Source organism: Scyliorhinus canicula, chromosome 21 (genome assembly GCF_902713615.1).
Source record: "Scyliorhinus canicula chromosome 21, sScyCan1.1, whole genome shotgun sequence".
NCBI lineage: Eukaryota > Metazoa > Chordata > Chondrichthyes > Carcharhiniformes > Scyliorhinidae > Scyliorhinus > Scyliorhinus canicula.
In genome coordinates, this window is record NC_052166.1 from 65,014,613 (window position 1) to 65,027,785 (window position 13,173).

Sequence of the window (13,173 nt, forward strand, 5' to 3'; positions counted from 1 at the left end):
GTGCTCTTTCCGAGAGCCGGTGCAGACTCGATGGGCCGAATGGCCTCTTTCTGCACTGTAAATTCTATATGCATACTGACTGCTGTAGATATGCCCACACGCCGAGACGTACCCACACGCCGAGACGTACCCACACGCCGAGACGTACCCACACGCCGAGACGTACCCACACGCCGAGACGTACCCACACGCCGAGACGTACCCACACGCCGAGACGTACCCACACGCCGGGACGTACCCACACGCCGGGACGTACCCACACGCCGGGACGTACCCACACGCCGGGACGTACCCACACGCCGGGACGTACCCACACGCCGGGACGTACCCACACGCCGAGACGTACCCACACGCCGAGACGTACCCACACGCCGAGACGTACCCACACGCCGAGACGTACCCACACGCCGAGACGTACCCACACGCCGCGACGTACCCACACGCCGAGACGTACCCACACGCCGAGACGTACCCACACGCCGAGACGTACCCACACGCCGAGACGTACCCACACGCCGAGACGTACCCACACGCCGAGACGTACCCACACGCCGAGACGTACCCACACGCCGAGACGTACCCACACGCCGAGACGTACCCACACGCCGAGACGTACCCACACGCCGAGACGTACCCACACGCCGAGACGTACCCACACGCCGAGACGTACCCACACGCCGAGACGTACCCACACGCCGAGACGTACCCACACGCCGAGACGTACCCACACGCCGAGACGTACCCACACGCCGAGACGTACCCACACGCCGAGACGTACCCACACGCCGAGACGTACCCACACGCCGAGACGTACCCACACGCCGAGACGTACCCACACGCCGAGACGTACCCACACACTGACTGATGCATACGCACAAACCCACATACTGACAGACACACGTGTGGACCCACACACACAGAACGCCGCGCTCTCTCTCTCTCTCTCTCTCTCTCTCTCTCTCGCACTCTCGCTCTCACTTGCTCTCACTTTCGCTCGCTCGCTCTCTCGCTCTCTCACTCTCTCTCACTCTCACTCACTCTCACACTCTCACTCACTCACACTCACACTCACTCTCACTCTCACTCACTCACTCACTCACTCACACTCACTCACTCACTCACTCACTCACTCACTCACTCACTCACTCACTCTCTCACACTCTCACACTCTCACACTCTCACACTCTCACACTCTCACACTCTCTCACTCTCTCACTCTCTCACTCTCTCACTCTCTCACACTCTCACACTCTCACACTCTCTCACTCTCTCACTCTCTCACTCTCTCACTCTCTCACTCTCTCACTCTCTCACTCTCTCTCACTCTCACACACTTGCTGAGTGAGGCAAAGTGGGATGTGTCGGCACATTCCTGTAACATCCCATCTCAGCTGATCTATGTTTAAAATCTCTTTGAGTAATCCGCCACTGATTGGACCAGCGCCTTGTTTATTTGTGGCAACAATCATGTGGTGCATTCCCAGTGAGTTACACCTTGATGTGTTTGTTGTAGAATGTCACCTTAACATTTAATTAAGTGCTGCCAACCCTCCCGGAATTGAAGATTAATCTCCACGACACAAAAAAAATAATTGTGGCTTTCTTAAAAAAAAAAGTGTTTTCCTTGTCATTTTCTTTGGAGGAGTTTTGTTTAATCTTAAAGATCTTGGATTTGGGGGATGAATTATTTTGACCTGTGGTCAGGAATCTGTGCAGACGATCCAGATGGATCTGCTGCCCAGGTTCCTCTTCCTGTTCAGATCCATTCCGATCTTCATCCCCAAGGCTTTCAACTCGTTAGAAAAACTGATCATGGCGTTTGTCTGTGTGGTGGCGGGGGAGGAAGACCCAAGGATCCCCAGAAAGGTACTGCAGAGAATGGGAACCGGGGGGGGGGGGGGGGGGGGGGGGGGGGGGGGGGGAGAAGAGAGAGGGCGTGTGGCCCTCGCCCTCCCAAACCATGAACATTACCCACTGGGCGGCAAAGCGGAGAGGGCAGAGGGGTGGATAAAGGAGCCAGCGGCTGAGTAGGTGTGAATGGAGGATGGCTCCTGGACGCGCACCTCCCTCTGGGCCCTGGCCAAGACTGTGCTTCCATCCCCATCAAACAAACACACGATGAACCCAGTGGTGAGAGCAACACTTCAGTCGTGGAACCAACGGCGACAGCACTTTGGATTAACTAAAATGTCCGTTAAGGCCCCCAATCTGCAATAACCGCAGGCTCACATCAGCGCCAATGGACCCCACCTTCAAATGGTGGAGACAGGACGGAGGACGCTGACAGTTTGGGACTTCTATACTAACAACAGACTGACAACACACCAGGAACTGACCGAGACGTTGCAGCTGATGGGGGGGGGGGGGGGGGAGGATGAGCTAAGATACATGTCAGTCAAAACATCTTGCATAGGAAAACAAAAACATACCGACGGCCACTGTAACAATCACTGTTAATGGACTTGCTGGACACGGACATCTTTGAGGGGGTAACTGTGGGGACATTATGGGTGATTACTGGGAAAGATACTCTCTCCACTGGATGAGACAAGAGAAAAGTGGAGAAAGAGCTATGGTTTGAAATAGGGTGGGGGACTCTGGAGCGAAGCACTGAACAGGGTCAACTCCACCTCCACATGCACAAGGCTAAGCCTAATGCAGCTGAAAGTGGGTCACAGAGCCCACTTAACCAGAAAGTGGAGAAGTGGAAGTGGAGGTGGAGAACAAATGTGAATGGTGCCAGGGAGGCCTGGCCAACCACGCCCACATGCTCTGGGCATACCCCCGATGAGTCGGGTTATGGACAGCCTTTTTCGAGGCAATGTCCAAGGTGGTGGGGATGAAGGTGGAGCCATGCCTGAGAGTGGCAGTCTTCAGGGTATCAGACCAGCCAGATCTGTTCATGGGGTGGAGGGCCGACGGCTTTGCCTTTGCCTCCCTAATCGCCTGCCGGAGACCCCTGCTCGGCTGGCAATCGGCATCACCACCCAAAGCTGCAGATTGGCTGTCCGATCCGTTGGAATTTCTCCAGATGGAGGAAATTCAACTCGCCATCAATGGGTTGGAAGAGGACTTCCACAAAACGTGGGAGCCATTCACTCGGTTGTTTCAAGACCTGATTGTAGCCAACAGCCAATAAGCCAGGGGAAGGGAGAGGGAAGCCACGGTACAACAGCGAATGCTGATAGAGTATTGATTTATTCATAGATTCATTTATTCATTATTCATTTATTCATTATTCAATACAGCACAGAACAGGCCCTTCGGCCCTCGATGTTGTGCCGAGCCTTGTCCGAAACCAAGATCAAGTTATCCCACTCCCTGTCATTCTGGTGTGCTCCATGTGCCTATCCAGTAACCGCTTGAAAGTTCCTAAAGTGTCATGGTTTTATTTAGAAAGGTGCTAGTTGAATGAATGCAGCTGAGAGGTGGAATGACGTAATTTTTTTTTAGAAAATATTTTATTGAAGCATTTGTAATTTTGACAGTTTAACACATTAACATCTCTTAAACAACTGCGTGGGCCAACACAGTTAAAGAAAAACAACAACCTAGAGAACAATGCCCCCTACTCTTTCCCCCCCCCCCCCCCATCCCCTGTTCTATTCCCTTGTTACCCGTAAACTTTATTCTCTATGTATTGTTTCACATAATTAACCTGTGTATTCAGCGCTATGAATGTATTGTTCTCGGTCTAATCAACTAATCAGTTCCAGTAAAAGCCCCCACTCTGCTGTGTAACATGGCAAGAGTGGGAAACATGTCCAGTAATTTTCCAAAGACTGTGCACATGGTCACTGAGCTGGTTTTGATAGGCACCAGTCAATTTTAAGTAATGCCCAATGTTTGATTAACAAATCATCTTCTGAGTAGTAACATACATTCATTTGAACAAACCAGGAGGTCTCAGCTGAGAATTAGAATCCAATGAGAGTAAATGAGGGTTAAACCAGAGATAAGAATCCCCTTAAAAATAGAACCTCGTGGTCAAGGCCTTTGTTCCTGAATTCTTGAATCATCTATCTGTTTGAGTTAAAGAGATTTATTTTATGCTTTTTTAAAAATAAATTTTGAGTACCCAATTCATTTTTTCCAATTAAGGGGCAATTTAGCGTGGCCAATCCACCTACCCTGCACATCTTTGTGTTGTGGGGGCGAAACCCACGCAAACATGGGGAGAATGTGCAATTTATTTATGCTTTTTGCCATGTGCTTGACTTTTTATGTATTGTTTGATATTTTGTTTCTAAGTTTTAATTCAGTTCTTATTCAAGTGAGTTAGTAATTAGCAATAAAGTCGTATTTTTGACACCTCCAACCAACTGGACTACTGACTCTTGCAAGGTAAAATAAGAATCCCAACAAACTCAAACGGAAGGGGGGGGGGGGGGGGGGGCTAAAGAGGTATGGACCCCAACCACGTCCAATGAATAACAAAATACACGGTGTCACATCTACCAAACGGGAACAGGATATAAGAACCGGGGGGGGAAGAAGGCACACCAGACCAGCCAGGGGAGGGGGGTCAGGATGAAAAGGGGGAGGTGGGGGACCCAGTTAGAGATGAACGCCTAGTGGAGAAAATAAAACGAGAAGCGGTGACTATTGTAAATAATAAAAGACAACTGATGTAAATAATGGAAGACAACCGATTGAATATATATTTTTGTTTTCAACATTTGTTCACGCTTACCTTCTTTACAATATGAAAAATTCTTAATAAAAACACTTTTTAAAAAAAGGAATCATCCAATTGTGGAAGACGTGTTTGTTTTCTGATTGGGTGGGGCACTGCCTGGATTGATGTTTGGGACAACCAATGGCAGTGGTTTGGGGTCTGGGCCAATGGGAGGTGAGACATCTTGAATCCTCCAGGAATATGTCCAAACGGAGTTGGCACCTCCCAGGGTCTGGTCCATAACCTCTCCCCCCCGGCCTAGTCCATAACCTCTCCCCCCGGGCCTAGTCCATAACCTCTCCCCCCGGGCCTAGTCCATAACCTCTCCCCCCGGCCTAGTCCATAACCTCTCCCCCCGGCCTAGTCCATAACCTCTCCTCCCCCCCCCCCCCGGCCTAGTCCATAACCTCTCCTCCTCCCCCCCCCCCCCCCCCCGGCCTAGTCCATAACCTCTCCCTCCCCCCCCCCCCACCTCCCCAGCCAGTCATTGCCAAGAGACCATAATTTAGAAGAATTTAAGTATTGACCTGCAACATTTGTTATTCTGTTCAGGTCGACCTGTCATTGAAAGTGGGCCTGGAACAAGCCCCTTTTTTTTTATTGCTTATGAAGCCATGAGTCTGGCGTTTGTCTGAGCTGAGCTCCGAGGGACAATACCGGCTCCTCGAGCACCTTCCCGTCCAGCAGCTCGGTGATTGAGTGCAACTGAGAACTCGCATTTTTGAGGATAAGGCGAGGGAGTGGACTTTGAGTGCTCTTTCAGAGAGTCAGTGCAGACTGAATGGGCCGAATGCACTGTCGGGATATTCCATGACTGGGTAATGTCAAACTGCAATCCACACACACTGAGATGAAGATGACAGCCACTCAGCCTGGGCAGAGAAGGTCATGTTTCAAGATCAAGGCCAGAATAGCTGGTGTTTTGCAACAACTTCTCATTTCTGTGCTGATACCTTGTGTCAGAGAGCTGTAGGGTGCCAGAATGCCTCAGCAGAGTTTACATTAAAGACCATAAACTAATGCTTATTTTAAACTGAAAACTTCATGTGATGTAGGAAATGTTCAACATCAAAGAAATAATCTTCCCCGTCATGCTCTTTACCTCTAACACTCTGTCTCCTCTCCATCTCGCTCCTCTCTGTCTTGATCCTCTCCGTCTCTCTCTGCCTCTCTTTCCGTCTCTCCCTCTCCTTCCGTCAATCTCTCTCATCTCTACTAGTTGGGGAGTCTCGGCCTAGAGTGTTTAATCTAAAAATGAGAGCCCAGATCCGCTATGATCACTGAATAGTGGGACGGGTTTGAGGGCTGAATGACCTCTTCCTGTTCTAATGTACAAACTGTTATTTCGTTAAGAAGAAACCAGGTATTTTCTTGTTTTCCCATTTTGAGAGTCACTCGCTCACATGTGCAAGTAAACAGCGAACATCAACTAATCTGATTGTCTCAAGTTCCGACCAACCCGTTTTCCGACCAACCCGTTTAATACAAGTTTTACATTGACCCTGATGTGTGATGAATAATGATTTGTTATCTGTTGACCAATTGTCAAAGAATATTACTTTTGTATTGTTGAAAAAGACACACAAGAACTAGGAGCAGGAGTAGGCTATCTGGCCCCTCGAGCCTGCTCCACCATTCAATGAGATCATGGCTGATCTTTTGTGGACTCACTTTCCGGCCCGAAACCCTATAGCTTTATTCTTCAAAAAGCTAACTTTATCTTAAAAACATGTAATGAAGGAGCCTCTACTGCTTCACTGGACAAGGAATTCCATAGATTCATAACCCTTTGGGTGAAGAAGTTCCTCCTAAACTCAGTCCTAAATCTACTTCCCCTTATTTTGAGGCTATGCCCCTAATTCTGCTTTCACCCGCCAGTGGAAACAACCTGCCCGCATCTATCCTATCTATTCCCTTCATAATTTTAAATGTTTCTATAGGATCCCCCCTCATCCTTCTAAATTCTAATGAGTACAGTCCCAGTCTACTCAACCTCTCCTTGTAATCCAACCCTTTCAACTCTGGGATTAACCTAGTGAATCTCCTCTACACACCCTCCAGCGCCAGTACGTCCTTCCTCAGGTAAGGAGACCAAAACTGAAGACAATACTCCAGGTGTGGCCTCACTAACACCTTATACAATTGCAGCATAACCTCCCTCATCTTAAACTCCATCCCTCTAGCAATGAAGGACAAAATTCCATTTGCCTTCTTAATCACCTGTTGCACCTGTAAACCAGCTTTTTGCGAAGCATACACTAGCACACCCAGGTCTCTCTGCACAGCAGCATTATTTGATATTTTATCATTTAAATAATAATCCTTCTTGCTGTTATTCCTACCAAAATGGATAACCTCACATTTGTCAATATTGTATTCCATCTGCCAGACCATAGCCCATTCACTTAACCTATCCAAATCCCTCTGCAGACTTCCAGTATCCCCTGCTCTTTTTGCTTTACTACTCATCTTGGTGTTGTCTGCATGTGGTTGAAGCTCGGCAGTTTACTGACTGCCATCAGTTGACTGGTGCATACTCCATGGTAATGCATCTACCAATCAAAGTCCACTTGTCAACCAATCATCAATCTCTTTTCATGCAGCATAAATTGTTGTTCCCTTCACGTTCAACGAATTGTCCTGGTGAGTGCAAAATGAAAAGTTTTGACAACATGTGGTTTTTTTTTTCCAAGCCATACTCTAGTACGACGTTGAATATTTTGTTCTGTTGTTTACCAGCCAGTGGCTTTGGGGTGTTTGAGTGTTCGAGCACCTGTGCACAGATTCACGTTGTCTCACACGGTTTCTCTCCCAGTTCACAGGGGAGAAGCTTGGACAGTCGGAGAAAACCGAGCTGGACGCGCACTTTGAGAACCTGCTGAGCCGTGCCGACAGCACCAAGAACTGGACAGAGAAGATCCTACGTCAGACCGAAGTCTTGCTGCAACCCAACCCAAGTAAGGCCAAGGGCAGGGTTTCCAATCTGTTACTTTGCCGTGCACCCTCGGGCGAGATTCCAGACACGTTAAAAATCCCCGTCAGGGTGAAACTGGGGTGGGACCTGCGTTGGGAGAGAAGGGGGAAACATCTTTTCACGGGATGGGTGGTGGGAATGTGGAATTCCGTCCCACTGAAAGCAGTGGATGCTAGCTCAACTCCTGCTCCTTTGAGTACCACGTCCACGCTTTGGCAACCACAGTCTTCTTCTGGATTGGTTCATGGTTACAAGCGGCAATGTACTGCCGTGGTTTTCCGTTGCTTTCGGCAGCATGACTGACCAGGAAACTGGGGTTTCACTCCCACAATCCAAAGATGTGTAGGGTAGGTGGATTGAACACGCTAAATTGGCCCTTAATTGGAAAAAAAATTAATTGGGTACTCTAAATTTATTTTTTTTAAATGTGGTGTTTTATAAATACATAGTCTGTTAATCACTTTACACGGTCTCTGTAACCTCTGTCCGTGTAGCATAAATTTAGGTGCAATAGATCTGTACCACGTGTTTGCGCGGGTTTCGCCCCCACAACCCAAAGATGTGCAGGGTAGGTGGATTGGCCACGCTGAATTGCCCCTTAATTGGAAAAAATGAATTGGGTACTCTAAATCTATTTTTTTTTTTTAAAAGATCTGTACAACTAACCATGCCAGATGTGGAATTTACAGCAGCGAAAAAGGCCTTTGGGCCCAACTGGTCCCTGCTGGAGTACATGCGCCACACCAGCCTCCTCTCGCACTACCCCAGCTCACCTGTTAACATATTCTTCTATTCCTTTCTCGCCCGAGCATTTATCTGGCTTTCCCTGAGCGGCAAGCCTGCAATTTGCCTCAGTGATACCACTTGAAGTTACCCTCTTTAATCCTCCTCTCCGCAGGTTTCATCTGGTCTGCTGGGATGCTGCGTGGGCCTGACATTAAATTATCACTGTCATGGTTGGTTGGGCTCCGACTGAGTTGAGGCATTTTCCTTCCAGATTAAATTGTAAAGTGACCTTTTCTGGATCTGTCATTGTGGCCTGCACGTTAGCAACACGCAGTGGGGAGCCTGTGCCCCCCTCCCTGGGGAACTCTGTGCTCCGATCATCAGCCTTGTGAAGCTGATAAATTGCATTTGTCCCTCTGCTGAAGGAACAGGCGCTGGTTGTGGGCCATTATCCTGCTCGAGCCAGCACTGCTATTCAATGAGCTCAACTCCACCTTCTCGCACCAATGTCCATGTCCCATAATGGTTCCCAAATATCTGCCGCGACCTCTGTCTAGCACTCAGCAATGAGCACCCTCAGCCGTCTGGGATTGAGAATTCCAAAGACTCTCAACTCCCCCAGTGAAGAAATTTATCCCCATTTCAGTCCCAAATGGCAGCCCTGGGTTGAGAATGTGACCCCGTGTTCCAGGCTCCCAGTAACGTTAAGGGAGTTTACAAGTTCCCTGATGTTTCTTTTGGGTTGTACTGGGAGTTGGAACCATGGGGGTCAGGTCGGGGGTCAGGTTGGGCTGCTCACTCGCTGCCTGTTGCCGAGAGGTGCGGGTAGTCCTTTTAAAAATAAAAAATAAATAAATAAAAAAATTTTATTCAAATTTTCACATTTTCACAAAAAAGAAAACAGTAACATTGGTTAGCACAACCGCCTCACGGCGCTGAGGTCCCAGGTTCGATCCTGGCTCTGGGTCACTGTCCGTGTGGAGTTTGCACATTCTCCCCGTGTCTGCGAGGGTTTCGCCCCCACAACCCAAAAATGTGCAGAGTAGGTGGATTGGCCACGCTAAATTGCCCCTTAATAGAAAAAATAATTGGGTAATCTAAATTTATAAAAAAAAAGAAAAAAAACAGTAACAGAAAATTCAAAGAACAGAAAGAACAAACCCCCCCCCATTATATACAAAAGAGAAACAATAAATAAACGCCCGTCGTTAGCGGAAATTCAATCCAAAACAAAGAAACACCCCCCCCGCCGTAAATACAAAAGAGAAACAATAAATTAACGCCCATCATTGGCAAAAAACAGATATTCAACCCAAAACAAAAACAAAGAGACAACCCCCCCCCCCGGGTTGCTGCTGCTGCTGACCTTTTGTTTTTACCATTCTGCCAGGAGATCTAGGAATGGCTGCCATCTCCTGAAAAACCCCTGCACTGACCCCCTTAGGGCAAATTTCACCCTCTCCAATTTAATAAACCCCGCCATATGAAAATGAAAAAATGAAATGAAATGAAAATCGCTTATTGTCACGAGTAGGCTTCAAATGAAGTTACTGTGAAAAGCCCCTAGTCGCCGCATTCCGGCGCCTGTTCGGGGAGGCTGTTACAGGAATCGAACCGTGCTGCTGGATTGCCTTGGTCTGCTTTCAAAGCTAGCGATTAGCCCTGTGAGCAAAACAGCCCCATATCGTTGATCCAGGCCTCCACGCTTGGGGGCCTCGCATCCTTCCACTGAAGAAGAATCCTCCGCCGGGCTACTAGGGACGCAAAGGCCAGAACATCGGCCTCTTTCGTCTCCTGCACTCCCGGCTCCACTGCAACCCCAAATATTGCGAGTCCCCAGCCTGGAGGTGCGGATAGTCCTAACAGCAGTTGGAAACTAATTATCGCTCATGTGGCTTTGGAAGGAAAATGAATGGCTTGCATTTACATAGCACCTATCGCAGCCTCCGGATACCCAAATGCCCCCCCGCCCACCTTCGCTTTCCTCGAGACAAGAACCCCGGCCTGTTGGTCCTTCCTCTCAGTTCTGGTATCGTCATGGTGAGTCTTGTTCTGCCAATTATCAAAGGATGTTTTCCATTTGGAATTTGGGACTTTATTTGCAGTTTTGGTCTGTCGCGTCCCATGACATTTGACTCCCTCTAATGATTTCTCAGTCCCCCGCTCAAATTTCCTGCCTTGCCTTTCATTTTTTTTAAGTTAGAGTACCCAATTCATTTTTTCCAATTAAGGGGCAATTTAGAGTGGCCAATCCACCTAGCCTGCACATCTTTGGGGTTGTGGGGGCGAAACCCACACAAACACTGGGAGAATGTGTAAACCCCACACGGACAGTGACGCAGAGCCGGGATCAAACCTGGGACCTCAGCGCCGTGAGGCAGCAGTGCTAACCCACTGTGCTGCCCTCAACCTTCATTTCAAATTTCCTGCATTTTCATTGTGAGAAAATGTTTTGCTTACTGTGTCTCTACGACTCCAGAGTGTGTCCCCACTTCCTGCCTCCCCACATTTCTGTGCTCCTATAATTCTGCATTTTCCACCATCCCTAATTTCGTGTCTCCACCATTGGCCGCTTTCCTTTCAGCTTCCGGGGTCCTAAGTTCTGGAATTCCCCTCGATGAATCTTTCCAGCTCTCGTCCTTTCCCTCTTTTTCTTTAAGATGCTCCTTGAAGCCTCCCTCTTTCTCCAAGTCTTTGATCACCTGTCGCTTCCTTACGTGGCTCATAATCCACGTTTATTTGATAACTCCTATGATTTCCTTGAGGAACTGGGAAATGTTAAAAATAAATCCAACTTGTTCTATGTTTGTCCAAAGTACTGTTTTCAAAAGATGTCTATTTATCCATGTGTCCTGCTCCTGCCTCTCTCTCGTCCACCATCTCCAACGTGTTCCCAATCTCTGGCCTGCTGTGTCTGAATTGCCCCCCCCCCCCCTCAAATATTTCCTTTATTGGGAATTTTACATGGTTTGAGGTTGATAATAAAATCCCATCTCGAGGCGATGAACCTGCTCAGCGTCGCTCATTATTTCCTACCGTCGGCATTGCAAATTGTTTCTACGTTTTTTTATCAAACACTTTTTCTTTTATTTTTCACGGTGGGTGAGTCCCTTTGAACCAACAGACGGAAAGAATTTCAGTCACCTTTTCAGGGACATCCTCAAAGTGTTTGCTAACCAGTGAAGTACCTTTTGAAGTGTGGTCACCTGCAGTAACACCAGGAAACGCAGGGGCCAACTTGCGTCAAATGATTCTCGTCAAGGGATTAATCCCCTTGGAATAGCTCACTGTCCCGGTGAGAGCAATCTGACCTTATTTTCCAAAATAATTCATTCATGGCAAGTGGGCACCTATCCAACTACCACCCATCCCTAATTGCCCTTAAATGGAGCGTCTCGCTCGGCCATTTCAGAGGGCATTTATGAGTCGACCTCATTGCTGTGGGTCCGGAGTCACATGTAGGCCAGACCGGTTCACAGTTACTGTGAAAAGCCCCTAGTCGCCACATTCCGGCGCCTGTTCGGGGAGGCTGGTACGGGAGGCTGGTTGGCACTGCTGCCTCACATCGGCAGGGATCCGGGTTTAATTCCGACCTCGGATGTCGATGTGGAGTTTGCACGTTCTCCCCGTGTCTGCGTGGGTTTCCTCCGGTTGCTCCACTCCAGTTTCTTCCCACAGTCGAAAGACGTGTAGGTTAGGTGATAAATTGGCCCCTGATAATAACAATAATAATCTTTATTGTCCCAAGTAGGCTTACATTAACACTGCAATGAAGTTACTGTGAAAAGCCCCAAGTCCCCACATTCCGGCGCCTGCTCGGGTACACCGAGGGAGAATTCAGAATGTTCAGTTCACCTAACAGCACGTCTTTCTGGACTTGTGGGAGGAAACCGGAGCACCCGGAGGAAACCCACGCAGACACGGGGAGAGCGTGCAGACTCCGCACAGTTACCCAAGCCGGGAATCGAACCTGGGACCCTGGCGCTGTGAAGAAACAGTGCTAACCATTGTGCTGCTTTGCCATACCATGGGGTTACAGAGATAGGGTGGGGGGCTGGGCCTAGGCAGGGGGCAAAATTAAAGATTTCTATTCCAGAGATCATGGGCGCGATTCTCTGATGCCGCATGGCATCGGGAAAGCCGTCGTGAACTCGGCCGAGTTTCACGACGGCATCGGAGGCCGCTCCTCGCACCCTATAAAACGGCGAGGGGCGATTCCGCGACACGCCATTTTGGGGGGGTGGGAGAATCGCCGGGGGGGGGGGGGGCGCCAGGGCGGCGTGTCTTGATTCGCCCGGCCCTCCCGCGATTCTCCCACCCGGCAAAACAAAATAAACATGTAGGGTTCCCATGGTTACTCTTTCACCTTAATTTGCCTTATGACACAAAAAGGAATTAGTTGTACAGGATTGCGGGGAGGGGGGTGGTGGGGAGGGAGATGGTGTGCTGCATAGTGCTTTCAATAAGCACAGTTATGATGAATGGCCTCTTCTGTGCCGTGTGACTTCCCTTACTCCTGTGGTGGGATTTGAACTGGTGTCTGCAGAATATTAGTCCAGGCCTCTGGATTACGGGTTTTAATAACACAATCACTGGTGATGAGCTGGGTGGTGGGAAGGTCAAGTAATTAGGTGGGATGGTAGCATACTAGAAACCCATCAGCTTCCTACCTCCAAAAAATAAGAGGGCAGCATTGTAGCACAGTGGTTAGCACAGTTGCGTAACAGCTCCAGGGTCCCAGGTTCGATTCCCGGCATGGGTCAGTGTCTGTATGTTCTCCCCATGTCTGCGGGGG

At 48.9% G+C, this 13,173-nt stretch overlaps 1 protein-coding gene across 1 annotated transcript in view; it reads left to right on the forward strand.

Annotated features, from left to right (window-relative positions):
- The first annotated feature begins 7,218 nt into the window (after nt 1-7,218).
- Nucleotides 7,219-13,173, forward strand: part of LOC119955529 (endophilin-B2-like) — a 68,325-nt gene continuing 62,370 nt past the window's right edge. Inside the window, exons 1-2 of the mRNA XM_038781802.1 lie at nt 7,219-7,321; nt 7,462-7,635. Of these exons, the coding sequence (XP_038637730.1) occupies nt 7,219-7,321; nt 7,462-7,635 (277 nt within the window). The remainder of the gene's footprint in view (nt 7,322-7,461; nt 7,636-13,173) is intronic.